The 21,134-nt window shown below is 36.5% G+C and overlaps 1 protein-coding gene across 4 annotated transcripts in view; it reads right to left on the reverse strand.

Annotated features, from left to right (window-relative positions):
- Positions 1-9,696: 9,696 nt before the first annotated feature.
- The window catches only part of CAV1 (caveolin 1), a 31,613-nt gene continuing 20,175 nt past the window's right edge, over positions 9,697-21,134 (reverse strand). For 2 of the 4 annotated variants that reach the window (XM_016119319.2, XM_016119320.2), the window contains exon 3: positions 9,697-11,939. In XM_016119319.2, coding sequence (XP_015974805.1) covers positions 11,598-11,939 — 342 coding nt within the window. In that variant the 3' untranslated portion in view covers positions 9,697-11,597. The remainder of the gene's footprint in view (positions 11,940-21,134) is intronic. The other 2 variants (XM_016119318.2, XM_016119321.2) reach the window with 2 other exon arrangements.

The raw sequence follows: 21,134 nt of genomic DNA on the forward strand, positions 1-21,134 counted from the left end.
TCTATTGGATAGCACTGCTTCATAATTATAAAGACATAAAGGGATGAGATTTGGTCTCTCACTTTTAAGAACTTATAATTATTGTATGTCTGTCATAAAACAGAATACGTCATGGTAAATTCTATAACCGAATATCAGTTTAATGTAGTGGATATCAGTTTAGTGTTGTGTCTGTCCCTATGATAAACTTAGTGAACATACTGATAGGTAAAAATTGGTCTCTATCTCCCAGTAGCTTATAGTTCAGTGGAGATATGAAGAAAATGCCTCAAATTCTTGAAGACCAGAGCCACTTCCTCTGCTTGGGAAAATGACAAGAAGAAAAGATAATTATGTCCATTTCTTCTATCTTCTCTATCCATATACATGCCTTATTTATTGAATGGCACAGGAAATACTTCAATGACTGTATTGGGTAGTAAGCAATTATTATAACCTTGCATGTGCATTCTCAAAGCACTGGCTCCCTTTGTTCTATTTTGCAAATAGGCCTGAACCATAAGGTGGGAACTGTGACAATCCCAAATTCTCTTGGCAACATTATTCATAAGACAGGCAATTGGACCTCATGCCAAAGACACTTCTTTTTGCACTCTGATGCTTGAAGCGGAGAGAACCTTCCTCTCAAACCCTCCTCCTCCATGAGTCAAGTGCAGAAGAAATTTATGTTTCACAACAATCTCACAGTTCTAAGAATGGCTAGTGGTGACTTTTTGTTAAAGCTTCTGGCAACAGTTCTTTTGTATCTCTCTCTCTTTTTTTGTCTTTATCATCTCATTTAAATTGTACAAATAATGAAATAGTTTTGCTCTTTATAGTAAAATAACTCGTCCTTTAATTTGCTGGTAGTGGCTGAATATTAGCTGTTTACTGAGACTTGTATTAAAGAGACAGCTATTCATTGGCTAAACTCTGAGGGAAAAAGTTTTCATTGACATCTATGGTTGGTGCCAAGAATTTAATCCTCAGGTCTTTTCCTGACTGACATTCATGTTACTCTACAGAGAGGAAGTTGCCCAACAGTGAAAGTACAATGTTGTCAAGAAAGACTTTTATTCCCATCTGGTTTATTTCCTCCTGTTAGTGACCTTGGATAGTTCCTTCTTCAATCTATGGCTGTGCTTCTGCCTCTACACTCGATACTGATGCACCATTCATTGCACTTGTTGTATGTTTTGAAATATTTGCTAAAATGTTAAAGAGAGATGAGACAGCCTAAGCTCCCAGGTAATCTGGGTTTATCACTTGCTCCACTAGCCACTCATTAAGAGACCCTAGGTAAGTCATTTTTTTCTTGGTGTTTAATTATTCCCATCTATAAAATGGGGTTATGAGCACCCTTCCATCCCTAACTCATAAAAATATAGAAGGATATAGATGTAGAAGAACTTGGAAGCTTATAGTTTTGTAGACATTTAGATTGAAATACTAGACATGGTATATCTCTATTACTAATTAACTTTCCCCTTGAATGAGTAATCTTTCAAACCAGGGTGCTCTGCTGCCATAGCTGCTACTTATTGGACTAGGAAGGATCACAAATGCAGAAGGAGCCAATCTGTAATCTAGTCTGAGCTAATCAGATGTCCCCTGTGAGTCTGTGGAGATAGAAATGCTGAAAAGGAAGCGAAACAATGATGGATCTTTGGAGTAAAAGGTCAGGTAGATTTTGGACATTTTTACTCAGTCTGTATTGATGAACACAAAAAGAAATATGCTCTATGAATGAACTGGATGTGTTAAGAAAAGCAGGTAAGTGATCCAGAGGCACTAGAAAGAATAAGATAGGGTGATGGAGTCTGTTTGTAACTATAATTCCCATGAGGTCTGGCTCTGTTTTAGACATTTTCACATTTCCATTTGAACTACCATCTAATGAGGTAAGAGGCATTATGGTTACTAGTTTAAGAGAATGTAGTCAGTTATGAGACTTATCCAAGGTCACACAGATTATTCTGAGGTTGGTTGAGGATTTAATTATAGGTCCCTGCTTCTAAACTCAAAGTTGTTGTTGTTGTTGTTTGTCCTACAGGGTGGCTTATTATTTGTATTTGTTACTGTTTAAAGTTGAAGGTGAAATAAAATCTAAAGAAATTGTTCTAGCTCGATGCAGATACTGACGGCTGATGTTCTATTTGTAAGTGGCCTGAGCAATATTTGACATCATCCTGAATATTTTTCTTAATGTTCAAACCTCACCGTTAAATTATTTCCTCCTCATGCATATAAATGACACTATTAATTTCTTCCTACTCGTCCTACTCAAATCATTACCATTTCTGTTAGAATCGGAGTGTGAGTTTGCAAAACTATGATATATTTTAATTGGTATTTATTCATGGTTTTGATAGATATTTTCTGAGTTTGGTCATCTTCTCAGTTGAGCCTGCATCTTCAAAACACATTATTAAAACATATTTGAGTGACAGGCACAAAAGCAATCACTAGTATTTCATTTAAGAATGAAGTTGATATAAAAAAATGTATTTATTTCACCAAGTCAATCAATGATTTTCCAATTTTCTTAGTGATAAAACTATTTAGTCAAAAAAATATTATGCCAAAAATTAATATGAAAAGAAATTAAAATAGGGCTTGTCTGTTTGAAAGAAAGTGGTAGACGCTATTCCTCTCATCTCTTCCCCCCGCCCACCACTGTTCCCTAAGGAGCTAATCAATACTTTTGGATTCTATAGGGTACAGTTTTAAAGCTCCTCTATCAAACTATAAAATTTATTGTTAATAATTTTATTTTACAAAAAGCTATTTTCTCAGCAGAAAAATAGCAAAATATTAACTCCATTTTAGAGTTGCTTCATTGATGCTTCACTGAACTTCCATGAAGACAAAGGCCTTTCTTACCCACCTTTGTCTTACTTATTGTTTTTATTTCTTATTACATCAAATAGTTGCTCCATAAGTGCCTGTTGAAGGAATAAAGTGAACAGCTATATGAACAGAAACTTGGACGAGGGCCTACATTACCTGCATTGCTTTTTACCATTTATTGTTTTTTTTTCTCCTCGATAGTACACAATGCTATTGTAATACTGCCAAATGGTGTTCTGCATTTACTATTTCTCTCAAGAACATAGTGAGTTTTGGAGCTAATGGTCATGGGTGTTAAACTTGCTGAGTAATCTCAAGTAAGTTACTTAACCCTTCTGAACTTCTATCTTCTGATCTCAAAAAACGGAGCAATGATGTGCACTCGATTTATATAATTACACATAAACCATAGAGCTATTGTTAGGAGTATTATTTGTAAGATGCTTAGCACACTGCTTGGCATATGGTAGGTGCTCAGTATATAAAGCTATTTTTGTTTGAGAACAACATAAAAGGCAATGAAGCAAAGAACAAAATGGTAGTGAAAATGAAGTCAGTGTCAAGCCAAATTATATCAATCAATGTGAACTTTGTGCTGTGCATTTCACAGAGCGCTCACTTGTGTTATGCAGTTGACAGAACTTTCTGTTTTAGAGTTGGCAGGTAACTAAATCTCACCTTTTCCAAGAGGCTGTGCAATGTCATGAAGGATTTAAAAAACAACCTTTTGAAAAGGACTTTGACTAATGCCTGGGATAGTTAGTATTTCATTAATAGTTGGCAACATATTAATAAAAACAAAGGAGAGGAGTTAGTTTGTTGCCCATTCATAGAGTGGCTCACACTGACAGCTGTTGCTTTTATAAAAATGACCGCCTTTTTCCTGTTGCAAATATCCCACTCTTTATGCCAGTTTTCATGTTTTCTTTCTTTCTTTTTTTTCAGTTGTCCTGTTAAAGTACTAGGCAGGTATATAGTCTTTTTCCCTTTGACATTTAAATTACTCAACTTTCTACAGCATAAAATCCTCATTCCAGTTGATTTTATTCACTTGCCCAGTCTAACTCTTTCCACTTTATCACAGTAAAAAAATTAAAAAAATAAAAAAAAAATCCTTCTTCCTTCCTTGTAACTTTCTAGCTCTGTGAAAGTTTAAGTGACTCATCACATAGTGGAATTGATGAAATTAGCAGCTGCTGGAAAATAATTTTTTTCTTTAATAACTGTATCAACACGTGTTTGCTATTTTTCAAGAAGAAAAATATATATCAAATGCCCATGGTAGTCCTTGTTAAATCTTTCGTTGTGGAACCTCATGATTTTATACATAAAAATGTTTAAATGGGTACAGTAGAGAAAATTTTGATGGGGGAATGAAATCATTAAAATATAAAGTGAAACGAGAGAAGAAAAAAATGGCAAGTATGTTGTGGATAATGCTGGAATTTATTTCAGAACAAGTTAGGTGATTTTCTTCATGACACTATTAGTGGTAAAGCAGAAATTTGGCACCTGGTGCCTTCATAGTTTCCAAGATAGCTTGACCCATTTATCCATCCATCTATTTATTGAACAAATACTAATTGAGTGTTATGATGTTATGGTAAAATCTCAATTTCGTGGAGTTTATATCCTAAGGGAGATAAACATAAATTGTAAATGACAAAATAATTATTCAATACGATATGTGCTGTGAAGGAAATAGAAAAGAGACTAAGGTAGAGATTAAAAAGGGAGGACTTGCTTCAGATAGGGAAGACATGGATGACCTCTCTGAGGAGCAACATGGAGGCTAAAAGATGAGAAGGAGGTAGCACAGAGGAAGGTGTAAGAACATATCGGTCAGGGGCAATGTCCATGCAAAGTCCTGTGAGCAGATAGGGCTTAATGTGTTCTTGGGAATGAAAAAAGATCAGTGTGTCTGGAGCACAGATAGTGAGGAAGTGGTGATATGAGCTAAGATGGAGAGAAAGGTAGGGGATGTGTGATGTAAGACTCTGTAGTCCTTGGTGAAGGGCTTAAATTTTATACTGAATACAATGAGAAGTTACTGGAAGATTTTAAACTCTGTATGTTTATGTACTTACGTGTGTGATGATTTGTGTTGTTGTGATGCAAAATGGCCAAATGAGTCAGAATGAGGTTGGCAAGAGTGTCAACGGAAAGACTAGCTAAGACCAGGATTTAAATAATGGTCGCTCATAGTAAGGTAGTGACAGTGGAGATGAAGCAAGAGTTCAAAGCCAAGATACATAATAGAGATGGAAACGACAGAATCCTATGAATAAATGATAGAAGATAAACAATCCTAAGAAAAATTGCTAAATGACATGGGAAGTTATTTTGCAGAAGAAGAAACACACATGATCAGTAAACATATTTAAAAGATACTTAACCTCATTGGTAAGAAAGTTATAAATCAAGACTAAAATATGATACTAATTTATACCTATTTGATTAACAAAATTTAAGAAATGTGACAGTTCCAAATGCTAGTGAGAATGTAAATTGCTTTTATTACTTTAAAAAGCCATTTGTCATTATCGAGGAAAATTGAGATGTTTCATAGTCAGGACCAAACAATTTAGTCTTAATGATAACCCCTTGAGGAATTTAGGCCCAAGAACCCCCTCAGGAGAAATGCACAGGTATGATTATAGTAGACCATTGGCATCCCAAGGGCCTATCAAGAGGCAGCTGGATAAATAGTGATATACTCAAACAATGAATTAATATATAGCTATGAAAAACTGAATGAACTAGACTATATTAAATAATGTGGATGAATGTTAAATAATGTTAAGTGAAAAAAAATCAATTGTAATATTCCATTCCACATGATACTGTTTTTTAAAAGGAAAACATAAAAATAGCTAAAACTAAGTAATTTTTAGTTTGAGAGATTGTTTATATCTAAATAAATTTTTTAAGACTTCAAGAAAATAATAAATAGAAAATTTAGGAGAATGGTTACCTCATAGGGGTAGAGGGGGACAAATAAATGGCAGAGAAGGATAAAATGTGTAATTATGAGTTTTTAGTACTGTTCCAGTTTTTTTTGATTAGGTGATCAATTCACAAGTACTAATCAATGATAACTAAATAAGAGAATAAATAAAATCAAATAAAAGAGAGTCACACATAGACTAATGATGACATTGACCTATGCCTATGCCTCTGCCTATGTCTGGGCACCTGAAGTAAATCATTTTAAAAACCTATTTGACCTAAAATACTATTATAGCTAGGGTAATCTGATAGCGTTTAATGTCTATAGATAATTCTTTTAAGATGTTTGACTGTAAAAGAAAAATAGTTTATGATTAGAGGATAATTGAGATCAAGAGAGGGAGTTTTTGTTGTTGTTGTTGTTGTTGTTGTTGTTGTTTTAATGAGATAGATAGACATGATGTTTGCATTCTGATAAGAACAATCTAGGATACAGGAAGAGACTGATGGAAAGGAATAAGAGGATATACCCAAGGAGTAAAGATCTTGGAAAAATAAAAAGGAATGAGATTCAGAACACGCATGGAAAGAATGGTTTTTGATAGGAGTAGGGGACCTTTCTTCATTTTGGTAGTAGAAAAAGAGAAGATAGGAACAAATCTATGTAAATTTGTTTGCATTGTAGAAAGAGAAAAGAGTTTGCATTGATGGCTCCAGTAAATTGGGTGATTAATAACACCTATAGAAATTCATTATTGCTCAAGTAATTGTCAGATTTGAGAATGCATATAAAAAATCAAGTAAAAAAATAGATTCCTAGAGAAATAAAATAGAAGGGTTTTGAATCTCAATGGTAAAATGTTTTTTTATCAGTTCTCTATATTCAGTCTGATTTTATTACACTGTTGAGTTTTTGTACAAATAAATATAAATATTATGACGTTTCACAATTTTAAGTGTTTCTTTCCGTCACTGAAACCTCTGTCTTGTAGTCTGTATATCAACTTGTCAGTCATATCATGGTCCTGGAAGTCATTAAGCTATAATGTGATTGAATATACACTACTATAAAACACTTTTTATGTTGTAAAACCTTATATTTAAATCTTTAAATCAAAGATTTGTGTAAATCTATGAGAACAATTTAATTTTATATTTAGGTGCAAAACGTTTAATTTGCATTTTAATCCCATATTATTGACCATTAATTATTCTTGGTAGAGGCACAACTTGCTTCCAGGTTTCTCTCATTATCAAGAACTCTGTGGTTTGGTACCATGGTTCAGCTCTTAGACTCTGGAGTCAGACTCCATGTCTATTACTGGCTATGGGAACTTGGACAAGTTATTTGACTTCTCTGTACCTAAATTTCCTAATCTGTACAATGAGGTGATAATGAGAGTACATACCACATAGGATTATTGGGAAGATTAAGTGAACAAAATATATTAAAGTATATAGAATAATGCTTAGCACCCAGAGGTTATAATAAGTTCTAACTGCTATTACATTGCTATTGCTAAAGTTTACTCCAACTCGGCTCACATTATCTGCTTATTATGTATTTAAGGGTGTGTGAAATTATTCTGCAAGCAGTAGGAACAGGAAGCCTTATGAAGAGGAGGAAGGCTTAGGGCTCAGAAACCACGCAGACAGGAGGATAGAGAAGTAGAAGGAGCAGTACTTTGGTGTTAGATACACCTGGATTAAACAAGCACTCTGATGCTTATTAGCTGTGCGTAACTGGTGACTCACTAAAATTAAATCTTATTTGTAAAATGAGGACATTAATACCGTCTCGAAATCTTGTATAAATGACATAATCCTATAAAGTGCCTGACAGGGGCTAAGAAATGATGCAATTATTTGAATCACTCCAACATTTTTTTTTTAACAAAAAAAGTAGCAGCATATTTTATGTACAGTTTTTAAATTTTAAAGTTAACATTATATTAGGATCATATTTCCATGTTATTATTCTATTATATAAAAATATTTAAAAGCTGATAGTAGCCTATTAAATGTATATACCATAATTTAACCAATTGCCTATTTCTGAATATTAATTTTGTTTCCAATATTTTCTACTACTGACTATCAAATAATGAATGTCCATGATGATGAACCTTGGTATTCCTCTGTTATTTTTGTTTAGTAAGTGAAATTGTTGGATCAATCATATGTATATTAATTGTCCTCTAGAAGGCTTGTACCAGTTACACTTGCAGAAGCAATGATGAATGTGCTTGCTTCCTTGTACCCTCACCAATTTAGATATTATTTTAATTTTTGATTACTGTAAACTTAGACAAAAATGATATTTCAATGCATTTATTTTTATTACCTCATTACTAACAAATATTTTTCATATGAATGCTTTTTACTCCTTTGTATTACGTTAAGAATATCATCACTTACATCGGAAAAGGTATGAGTCAGCTATTCAGATAGAGTCCCATTCCACTAGGTTGGTGTATATTATTAAGTAGCTAACATTTACAAAGTGTGTAAAGTACAAAGCTGTTTATTCTCAATATGGAGTAAAAGGTGTCTGAAACCATGTAATTATTTGTGCAAACAAAAATGGAACTGTTTTATGTATATGGCTGAACCAAAATATGAATAAATAAAATCTTGATTTGGTTAATCAGTATTCATTTAGAAACTTAAATAATAAAACCAATAGAAAGATAATTCTTTAAAGTCACTTGGGGGCATAACTTTGGCGAGGATCTCACATGCTGCCATGGTCAAAAGCACATCTCCATACTGCTTACTAGACATAGATTTGCTGGGTCAACACAAATACCAGACTGGTTTCCTAATTAGCATCCTCGGTGCTTGCTTGAGAGCCCACCAAAGAGAAGGACACTCTAAACTGCATGGAAGGCATTTCAGGGTGAGGGAGATTAGAAGATCCCCCTGTAAAGTTTTGTTTGGAAACTGCAATGGTTAATTTTGTGTGTCAGCTTGACTAGGATACCCAGATATTTGGTCAAACATTATTCTGGCTGTTTCTGTGAGGGTGTTTTGGATGAGCGAAAGGTTTAAATTGGTAGATTGAGTAATGAAGATTGCTCTCTTCATTGTGGGTGGGCCTCATCCAATCAGTTGATGGACTGAATAGAACAGAGAAGCTGATTCTTTCCTAAAAGAGAATTCTTTGTGCCTGACTGTCTTTGAACTGGAACACTGTTTGGTTTTTTCCCCCTGTCTTTGAACAGTGAAATGTCAGCTTTTCCTGGGTCTGGAGTCTGCCAGCTTTCGGATTGGAACTATGTCATCAGCTCTCCTGGGTCTCTGGCTTGTTGATTCACCTTGCAGATCTTGAGACTTGTTAGCCTTCAAAAATTGGGCAAACCAATTTCTTATAATATCTCTTTCAACATGTATTATTCCTTACACATTCATATATATAATATGTACATTTCCTATTGGTTCTGTTTCTCTGGAGAACCCTAATACAGAAGCTCTGGTCATAAACTTATTCAAGGTCCCCAAATAAATTGTTTCTGAAATGTGCCTTTTAAAAAATTCTGGTTAAGACATGGCAAAACTCAAGGCATTACCCCCTGAATGTGTCATTTTCTAAAGGAGAATACAAATACTCATCACACAAAGTTGTTAGGGGCTCAAATCAGATGACATATAATAAAGCATTGGGTAAATAGCTAAACAAATCTTTCTTATTAATTATAATTTTTATCTAAAGTAACCTCATGGGTGATGGTGGCCTTAGAATATTCTACCTACATACTTTGTGATAGCTGAAAGGTGGAAGATCAACCCTCCAAAACACCATACAAATGTGTATACACACTATATACATGCACACTAACCATTATACATATATACACACGCACACACAGGCACTAACACATACACATCTGTTTTGGGGAAAAATAATAAAGTCGATTGTTGAACTGTTAAACATTTTTATTGTGTAGATTTATAACCTTTACAGACATGCAGGATAAAAAAGTGTAAAATATATCAATAAGCATATAAATTTCAGCCATCTTTTGGAACAGCACTCGATCTGCATGGGGGACTAAGCATCTAAGTAGAACAGACATGTCTTGGGATAGGCAGTTTACAGATTGAATCACAAAGCAATTTCCCAAGTGAGTTTCCTTATATAAAGATAAAATTATCTTTACACTTAAAAAGTATGCAGTATAGTACATTTTCAGTTATGTACACAGTTTAAAAGTAAAACTATGTTCATGCCAGTGTCTGTTTTAAATGCAAACAATCAAAATAGGTAAGATGTCGGTAATTAAAGTGTCAGGAAAATTGAAAGGGACAAAAAAAAAAATCAGGCAGCGTCCATCCAATAGGTGTATGAAACTAAAAGTAAAAGCACAACTGAAGGTTAAAAATAAATTCCCCAAGGACAGAATCTTAATATGAGCAGGAGGAATAAAAAGCTTTTAGATGTACCAGGCAGCTTTCTGGATGACTCAGGTTTACAGGTAACTTACATTCCTCAGTTTGAGTTCAGAAGAATTCTAATTTATTCCAGCAAAACTACTCAATCTTTTATTACTGCCTCCTCCCCCATCTTCTCTCTGAGCAAAATGATGCTTGGATTAGGTCCAAAGCTCCTGGCAGGGGGAGGGGCCATGTGTCGCAGTATAACAGACCTTTGCAAGTGCTTTACTTTAAAGGGGTCACATTTGCAACAACTCTGACAGTCTCACACAATGGCCTCCATTTTATGAGCCCTTCCCCTGAGGCCCACTGATCAGCTGAAAAGGGAACACAATGTTCAGCCACTAAATCACCCCAGTGATGGATTAGTTTGGAGTCAGGAAAGCGTGATTATTCTTGAAAATAAACGAAGTTGAATAGACATGCTGACCTCATTCAGCTGATGAGAGGCAGGGAAAGTTGGCTTCCAGTCCTGCCAGCCCAGAGAGGGCTCAGCCCATTTGTTCACCTTACTTCATTTCATGGGGCTGATGTGGATCATACTCCATATGGATAAAGATGTTGCATGATCAAGTGCAGACAGGAACTTCATCCAACTCTATCTCACAGTCAGAAACAAGCATGAAGAACTCGGTAATGTATTTTCTAATTTTGGTCTCTAGGAAGGTTGCTGATCTAATGTAAGCTGACCAGTTGGACCTTATTTGTAAAGGAAACTGTGATGAACAGGAAGGCACTTGAGGTCTCATTATCTATATAAGAAATATTCTGGCACAGAAAGTATCACAGGTTAAAATTTCAAGAAGGGTAAGGCATTAGTTGGATCATGTGAAGGCAGAGTATGTTTTCTAATTTGATAAAGATCACTAGATCCCACTGGATCATTAAAGTGGATGGCAGCAATTGCTAACACTTCAGATAGTGAGGGAAGAGTCTGCTTAAAACCAGCCCACATACCTGTACAATTAATGGCCATAGCCTGGAATTCTTCCCTTATTACAAAATGATCATTTTAGAATAGGCATTTGAGGTTGTTGGTTCTCATTTTTCTTCCTCAGTTCTTCATATTTCTCTCAAATTATCTTTTAACAATAGAATCATATTTCAGGCAATAAAACAATGATCTACATGCAAATAAAAATGTAAGGAAAACATTTTAAATGAGTTTAAAAAATTTAGACCACCAAAAAAAAAAAATAGATAAAATCGCTCAGAAGAGATAAATAATAGCTCTGAAAACTGAGAGAGTGATTTCTTTTTTCTGAACCAAGAAAATTCACTTATATATTGTTGCTGTACTCGCAACTTAAAACTTGGAATTGGCACCGAGAAAATTAAAAGGAGAAAAAGAAGAATCAGATAGACTTCTATCTTTGAAATGTCATTTATATTTCTTTCTGCATGTTGATACGGATATTGCTGAATATTTTGCCAGTGGCCTCAAAGAGTGGGTCACAGAAGGTGTGGATGCAGATGGAATAGACACGGCTGATGCACTGAATCTCAATCAGGAAACTCTTAATGTACGGTACGACTACCCAGATGTGCAGGAAAGAAACAATGGCAAAGTAAATGCCCCAGATGAGTGCCATAGGGATGCCGAAGAGGGCAGACAGCAGGCGATAAAACCAATATTTCGTCACAGTGAAGGTGGTGAAGCTGGCCTTCCAGATGCCGTCGAAACTGTGTGTCCCTTCTGGTTCTGCAATCACATCTTCAAAATCAATCTAAAAGGAATAAGTGACAGAATATGAGCTTGAAATAGAAGAAAAGAAAAAAACCCACTACTGAGCATCCATATATATATATATATATATATTAGCTTTTATGTGCAGGTTCTGTGTGAGATACTTGAAGGCACCCAGCAACATCAGCATCCCTTGGAACTTGTTGGAAAAGCAGATATTTAGGCCCCGCGTTATTGTGTCTCTGGGGAGTGGAATCCAGGGGGAACTTTTAACATGTTCTCCATGTGTTTCTTTGCCATGTGAAAGGCTGAAAAGTACTACTCTAGATGAAACCAAATGGATATGATAAAATTCCTGCCTTTAGATAAATTAGAACATTGTGAGCTGAGAGAACTCAAGAAGTCTTTACAGGATTGTTTGGGGTCTTGAACAGGGCTTGAAAAATGGGGTATGATTGGAAAGGAAGGAAGAAGGGACTTTGGAAATGGTATGAGCAAGGTCCCAAGTACAAGCATGGATGATGCAGTGAGTAGGCTGTCATCTTACAAAAGAAGATACAGTGGTTCAGAGAGGCAAAGGTGACTTGCTGAAGTCATACACACAACGAAGGTGGGGCCAGAATGAAGACTTGGCCCCTTTCCCAGTAGCATGTTTTCCCACAGTACATATTCACCTAAATGATTAATTCTCAGGAGATTTCATCCCTCTGGAAGGATTTGTATAGACAAAACATTAGATAAAAAAATTACTCCCAGAAGAGTGAGACAGAGTCAGCTCAGCTGCTTGGCATTGGCAAATATATGAAGGGATCTAATGTAGTTTGAAATCCAAACAAGTTGATACCTGTAAGCCATGATACAGCTCAGCTCAGGATTAGAGAAGGAAAACTTGGGTGAATCCATGGAGCCTCTCATTGTTAAGGAGCCACTGTGGATTCAACACAATAAAACTCTTGGAAAAAGTACATGATGCTTACCAATAGTTAAAGTTTATTTTGTACAACATTCTGTTTCTTGATCTGGTGTTCGATTCCTAATAATGTAATATGTAAAAATGGTATGTCCACAATTATGTAAATGAATGAGATAGATTTATTGTCATTCTAATTTTTTCTTTGCTCCTTTAGATCTAGACTCAGAAATAAATATTATCTGTGTTTTAAAAGGTTGTACGAAATATGTGGCAAGTCAGATCAATTCTTTAACAAAGTTTCTGTGTAATTTATTTGCCTACTATGGGGTTTTGTTCTAACACTGCATTTTCCCAAAGCTATTTTTCTTCATTCAAATGCAAGATACTCAAATAATTTTATTTTTTAAAGATGATTTTGTTCTCTAAGAGGATTTGGTGAAACAATTAATTCTCAGGAACTTTGGTGAAGTCAAAATTAATACACTAGAGCAGGCATTCTTAATTTGAGTCAAAGGATTGGCAATGGTGGCCCATGAATGCTTCGAAATAGGTACCTATGTTTAGAGTATACAACGGGAGAGGGTCCATTACTTTCATTTGAAAATAAAGAGTCTATCATCAAAGGAAGTTGGGAAACATTTTACTGGGTCAGGGGATTCCGACTTCTTTATGGAATGGACTTTAAACACATCTGCCTTGAGAAACTTTTCCAAGGGAAGAGATAGTTACTGATATTTGTTGACTGGCTATTATGATCACACACTGTTCTCATTTAACTCACAGCAACTTGGGAATATATTAGTCTCATCTTATAAAAAAAAAATGTGAGGTTCAAAATGTTAATAAATTGTCCAGGTAGATAAGAGATGGATTTGAATTTCAAATCTGGTCTGAAAGATACAGATTATTCAATACCACATATGCTTTAAGAAATATTTTAAAAATTTTCTCTAAGGCAGTTATAATATTTCACAGTTAAAAGTCACATTAACAAAAAAGAGTTTGCTGAATTTGACCTTACTGGTAATTAGAAATTCCTACAGCATGGTATTGGAGGACAGTGTTATGAAGTCATGTACATCATATACACAATTGGCTATTAGTGAATATCTACAAACATATGCATGTGTGTAAGATTTATTGATAATAACTTTATTTTTATAAACTTAAATATAAAGGATTTTTAAATGAACGTATAGAAAATTCTTAAGTTTTAGTTGCTTAGAAAATTTCGGGGTAGCTTTCAAAAAACTGCCAGTGAGCATGATTCATCCTTAGTATATTCAATAAATTAGCTATTGCTCTAGTCTTGAAAATTTAAGGAGGCTTAAAAAAATACTAAAAGTACAGCTGAGAAGAAGAAAACAAAGCAAGTTAAGGAAACACAATGGAGCCAGAAATAAAGCTTAGTATCTCTCTACTTCCATTTCTGCAATAGGAATAGTAATAGATTTTTATGAAGAGTACATGAAATAATGTATATAAAGTCCTTAGCATGGGGATAGAGCACTGCAATACAGTAAATGCTCAGTAGGTAGAAGCATTAAAAAATTCCTTGCTCTGAATGACTAAAATTTTTAATAGACAATTGTAATAAGAGAAACTACCAGCTGCAAAGTATACAGTGGCCGTGAATTCAACCCCACCAAAAGAACTAACTTCCATTTGTAATCATCTACCACAACCCTCTGAGATAAATCCCATTACTCCCATTTTGCAGATGAGGGTAATGTGGAAGGTTAAGAAATCACTCAAGGTTACGCGAATGCTAAGAAGCAAAGCTGGAACTTGTCCTACTTCAAATTTGATATCTTTTTGCTTATGTATTCCCAGGGTGACAAGGCTTTATAGTAGTCTTACTTGCATCATTTTCACCCAGATAGATGTGCTTTCTAAAACATTCACATTTTGATTATTAAGAAAATTACTCTTGTTAACAGTTCCATTTTAAGTTAGGACACTTAGTAACTAGGATGCTTTCCATTTTAGGGGCTGGTTGTATTTTCATGGCCCTGCACAGAGTGTTCTCTCAAGTCTGGGCATCCAGCCCAAAACTCTCACTCTAACTGACAGATCAGGAAACTGAGGCACAGAACAATTTAAGTGGGCCAGACATTCTCAAGATCTCAAGTGAATCAGTAGAAAATCTGAAATTAGAACTCTAACTTCCTGATCCCCAGGCCTATGTCCAGCCCTGTGCGCCACATTACTTCCCTAGGAAATTTTCCCTTCCATCTCTCTCCCCACATCCCTTCACCTAGCCCGTTCATATCTCTAGGCCTCCCCTAAGCCTCTCATTGCCTTCTAAGGTATTGACTTGAATAGTATCTCTGTGTGAGGTTAGGAGAAATGTCCTTTTCACAGCATGAACACAGACATTTCTGTAAATCGATCCAGGGTGAAGAAAACTGGAGGAAACTGTTAAATAAAATATCCTCATTACACCTTTTGACATGTATTCATAATGTACTGAATCCAAAGAAGTTCTGCTAGTCATCAGTCATTCCATTGAAGGGCAACTCAAAATTCCACATCAATCAAAACACAGTTGCTTCGGCATATTCATAGATATTTAAAGCTAAAGGGATCCCCAAGGAAATAAAGCCCCACTGGAGATAGAGAAATTGATGGCTACAGCTGTCAGGTGACTGGGTCAAGAATACCTTCCCATTTAATGGCAGTCGCAGGATTGGAATTCAGGCTTAGGAACCGTCCTCGCCTCTTCCACTACCTCTTCTGCTACCACCACACGTCTTCATTCTGGCTGCTGCATTCTGTAGCCAATGCAAAAGGCAGCTAGGCTTGTGTCTGAACTTGAATAGTACCTTGCTCTCAAGAGGTCCTGCAGGTCTATTGTTCAGTAAATGTTGGTATCTCTCTTTGACAATCCCAATGTACTCATGATTCCCATGCACCATCAGTTTGATTTAGCCCTCATCAAAACTACCACTCTGGAGTTCCATTTCCTCAGGGATTCACTCTTCTTATCCCTCATAGGAGGGCAGGCCTTGACTGGAACAGAACTTTACCTGCTCTTTTAGATTTGGAGCAGAACAGGAATTAGAGATTTGTTTTAAAAACAAATATAAACAAAAGAAATAAACAGAAAACAAGAGATGTAGGTGGGATTGAGCTGCTGCTCCAAGAACTGATTTTCTGTTCCATAATTTACAGAACAAGTTGTCCTTATGACAAGAATCATTATGCAGACCTCAAGATCAAAGGCATAAATGTGCTTCAGTGATTTTTCTATGTCTTCATAGATGCTTTAAAAGGAGTCAACAGTTTATATTGCTAGATTGTTATAAATGACATTAAATACCTTTGTGCAACATTGACTTATGAGGCTAGTTTCAGAAACATAAGTCAACAAAAGTCTAGCAGTAGATGTCAGGAAAAGCAATCTGTTTTTCGTTTTGATAATACTAGGCTAATGCACTAAATCTCAGAAGATTACATCTTATTAAATATATCTTATGGCAATATTTTAAAAACATTTTATATGTACACAGGATTAAAAAAACATGGGGTCATTTTTTGTCTCAAAATCTGGACTTTCTATTTCTGAATAAGAAAATTGTAAGAAGGAAACTTTAAGTACATTTAAGATTTTATAAGTAATGATGCTTGCGAATTCTGTTTCTGTGGGAAAATATCTTTTTAGACTCATAAGTGGAAATCGTGCTTGTATTAGATACATTGAACACATAAATAACAACATAGATGTTTATAGAAAACTCATGTGTTGCCTGCTCAATATCCACAGTCCTACGTTTCTGCCAACAGAATCTTCATTATCCAGGTAATAGCAATAATTCTATGATCTCAGAGACAAATTGTGGTTGGTCTAGATTGTTGTGGTAATGTTAGTCTCCTTGGTGAGTGATTGGTTTATGGAAGACACATGACCCCATCTAACCAATGAGATCTAAGTGGAAATCTACTGGACGTGGCTTTAAGAAAAGCTTTATCTTCCTTATAAAAAAGACAGAGGCCTATGATGCTGCCCTTTTCCCCTTTCATCCTACTTAGAATATGATATGTAGCCTTAATGTAGAGAAGTCATCTTGTGACCATGAAATGACATGCACGATTAAAAGGCCAAGAATATAGAAGATGCTGCTTTTGCCACTATCAAGCTGTAAAAACAATGCTAGTAGCTGTCCATTTCTAGACTTTACTTATGTGACATATATATCCTTATTTTTAAGGTTCGAGCTATTCAGATTTTTAGTTACCTGTAGCAGAAAGCATTCCTAAGTGATACAGTAACTAAACACTATTTCCTGTTGGTTGACATAGTAGGTGTATATCTCCCCATTTAGAAACCTGAATTCAATGTTTAACTTCAATGTAACTTCAAAATACTATTAGATTTTATTCCAGAATATGCTGCCAAACTCATATCAGAAAATATTTGCTTTACATTAACATTTAGTTTTAGCAAAAAAAAAAAAAAAAAATGATAGGATTATAAATTGATCATGAAAGAAACACATGAATGTATTCTATGTAGACAGCACCTATGATGGCTCCACATGATTCTCCCCTTCCCCACTTCCTGGTATCCATGCCCTGTTTAATGCTTTCCCCTTGAGTGTGGGCTGGACTTAGTGATTTGCTTTGAAACAAAACATGGCAAAAGTGATGCGGTGTTACTTCCAAAATTAGGTTATAAAAGACCATCCAACTTGCTTCCTGTTTTTGCTCTCTTCTTACTTGCTTTGCTGGAAGCCAACTGCCACGTTGTGAGTTGTCCTATGGAGAAACTGAAGGAGGACTCTGTCTAACAACCATGAGAAACTGAGGTCCTCTGTCCAACAGTATGGGAAGAACTGAATCTTGCCATTGGCCATGTGAGTGAGCTTGTAAGCAGGTCTCTCCCAGTTGGCTCTTGAGACGTCTCCAGTACTGACAGCTGGATTGCAGCTTGTGAGAGGCCCTGAGTCAGAACCACTCGGCTAAGTCACACCTGAATTCCTGACACGCTGTAAGATGAAAAATGTTTGTTCTTTCAAGCCATGAAATTTTGGGTTAATTTGTTATGCAGCTATAGGAAACTAATACAATTACAAAACAACCACCTTCATTTTGATTATCATTTCTTATTTTCTATTTCATTGCTCTCTTCTACTAGTTAATTCAGTTTTCATGTTTATAGAAATGTGTGTATAAATACCCAGGGATTTGGTTCTAGGCAAAGTCCAGAAATGTTTGAGAAAGAAATACAACATATCCAACTTTCTACAATGCATGTTAAATAAAACATCAGAAAAGTTTTAGGGTGTCGATAGCACAATCAGCTCATACATGTAAAGTGGCTTGGTTTTATACCAAGATATGCACCAAAGACTAAGACCCAGCTCCATCTAGAAAACCTGTCATTGAATCTGGACTCTTGATTATAATGCACTAACACAGGGGTCCTCAGTTCCCAGGAGTTCTCAGTAGGGGCAGTGTGACAAAGGAGTCAACTGTGGGGATGGGCGTGGAGTGCTTGCTAGAATGCAGATGCTCAGGCTCCATTTCAGATTCAGATCAGACCCTCTGAGGTGGGGCTTGGGGAATCTGTAGTTTAAACAAGACTTCTCTTTTTTTTCTCAAGCAAAAGAGCAGGGGATGCCATGCCCCATTTGGATTTAGTGACCGCTCCTTTTTGTCTATGCCTCTCTTTACCCTCCATGCCTCAAAGCCCTGTTTCACTTCCCGCTTCTTTCTGGGAGCGCCTCCTGTGCTGGATGACATCTGGAAGTTGGTGGATAATGAATGGAAATCTCTTTGCAAAGCTTTTCCTAATTTAAGCCTATTAAACATGTATTACTGGACAAGGGTGAATGACTATTGTTTATTACGAAAAACACAAAAACTGGCAATAGAAATCCTGATTTATTTTCATGATTCTAAACCCAGTATAAACAAATGCAAGTTTTAAGAAATGAAATACACACTTTTAAAATCCTAATGTATGCACCAAACCCGGTGGGACAGAAAGAGGGTTTAGACTAATTTCAAACTCCTTTCACTGTTCTCACTCATCTTCCCAACATGTTGAGCAGCCTTTGAAGTCAATGGATTACATGTTGTGTGTGAGTGTATGAGTATAAAGAACTAGCACAGCGAAATGTTACCAGAACACAGAAACTTTGCTCTAATGCCCATGTGTTCTGTCAAGGGCAAGGGCACATACCCACGTGTTTACTGGGCCAAACTGGCACCAACAGGGGAAAAGGCTACAGTGTTCTTACAGCCCTGACTGAAAAGAAGCGGCCTGGATAGTGTTGTAATGTCTGCAATTACTTAGATTCCCAGAGGATCCACACACAGCCCAGGGAAACATGTAAACTCCGGCGGGGATACTGACATGTTTGTGCTGCCTCGAAGTGGTAAGTACTATGTACAAGAGCATAGGATTCTCCCTTGGGGAGGAAGGAAGGGGGGCATTATTAATCAGGGTTCCAATCTGGAGGGGGTAAAAAATGGGTATTTACCTACCTCTGTGAGCAAGAGGGTTGGGGTGTGTGTGGGTGGGTGGGGGATGTGCAGGGGATCTGCAGTTCCTGGCCTGGGCCTCTAGATAGAACCTTTGAGCCTGTCCCTGTGGACTGATCTCCCTCTTACTGCTTTCCAGACATTACAGAGGGCTCAGAATAATAATATTTTACATTTATAGTGCCGTATTTCACTCACCTCCTTCTTTTCAGAAAGTCGTGAAGTTCTAGGTTATTTTCACAATAAGAATGGAAAATAGTTTTCTATATTCCTATTAAGGAAAAGTCACTTAACTAATAAATGACTGGACCAAACCAGAGTTTGGGGCAGGTCTGTGCTTCTTGCACCCATCTTGGTATCCTCCACAATACCTAGTAGTACTAGGCACACATTAATTAGCAAAAAGTATTTCTTCAATATGAATAATACTTTAAAGGAGCTATAACTATCCACTGAAAGGATGTAGGCATATATAACATTTCACTAATCATCATATTATCTTCTATGAATTCTTTGCCTAGTATCACAAGTATATTTTAATTAATTAATTTTTTTCATATCTCATTTTGTTTAAAATGATCTTCTTATTCACCATAGCTCTATAATACCATGACCATTCTGACCAAAATGAAGTGGAGGGTTGGTTATCATTTAGGTGATCTGAGCGACGCAGAAAGCCCACAGAAGAAGGAGATATTCAAATCAGGTCTTCACCTTCAAGGAAAAATGACTTAGAAAATACTGATTAAAGCGTGTTTGCTTGGTTAGGTTTTGCTCCAATGATCTGAATAACTACAGTTCTGTAGACCTGGCCCCAAAGCAGGGGGCACACACTGGAGATGAGGAGGAGGAGCCTCCAAGAGGAAGCAGGGGTAGAAGCAGAGGAGCAGCCTGGCCCTGCCCTGCAGGAGACCAGCGGCAAAGTGCCCCAGCAGGAAGGGGTAGGGTCAAGAGAGTAAATCTGTTCTTTGGTGCCTCTAGTCGACACTTTTCTCATTGTGTGCGTGTGTGTGCACGCACACGCATGCGCATCCACGTGTTTATATGTGTCCCCACTGCAGGAAAGGAGGCCTACAAGTAATTTGTACTTTAGAATGAATTTAGGTGACTGTTTTCTTTCTCGATAGGAGTGCAGGTGGATGCACAGAGCAAGGCAGAGCATCAGTGCCAATTGTCTTTTATGCATCATTAATGGATTCAGGTGTTGAGGGGGCAGATAGATTCTGAGGCGGACTTTTCACAGAGGACTTGGAATAGCAATAATTTATATTATGGACACTATATACCTTAAGGGGTTCACATCACATCCTGTATGTGAAGACCTGCAAGGCAGATGTTATTTCCTCCATTTTATAGACGAGGAGACTGAGCCTCTGGGAGATTATAATCAGTGGTTGGACCAAACCAGGATTCAGTTCTCTTGGTTCTTCATTCAGTTCTCCTGCCATCACACCACACTCTTTAACCCCACCCCAAAGTCCATTCTGTTTGTTCAAACCTGCTCACTCAAACAGTCACATAGGGATTTCTGAATCCACATTCTCTGGTTGCTCTCCCTTGCCTGCACCCAAACTTTCCATCCAAACTAGGAGATAATGCCTCCCCTGACAGCAAATAACCATTTCCACCAGGAAAGGGTGTATGATCAAACTAAGAGGATGCAGCTGGCCTTCTTCCGCTGTCAGACTATGTTTAATGTTGCTCTCACTCTCGGGCAATCAAGCTTCTCTCTGGCCAGGAACCCTCGGTGATTTGACTGACCGGGGTCCCCATGGCTTTCTCATCTCTCCCTGGCTTTTCCTGGTTTATCATAAAACTGTTACTTTTCCTTAT

The sequence above is a fragment of the Rousettus aegyptiacus genome, unplaced genomic scaffold (genome assembly GCF_014176215.1).
Source record: "Rousettus aegyptiacus isolate mRouAeg1 unplaced genomic scaffold, mRouAeg1.p scaffold_m13_p_13, whole genome shotgun sequence".
Taxonomy (NCBI): domain Eukaryota; kingdom Metazoa; phylum Chordata; class Mammalia; order Chiroptera; family Pteropodidae; genus Rousettus; species Rousettus aegyptiacus.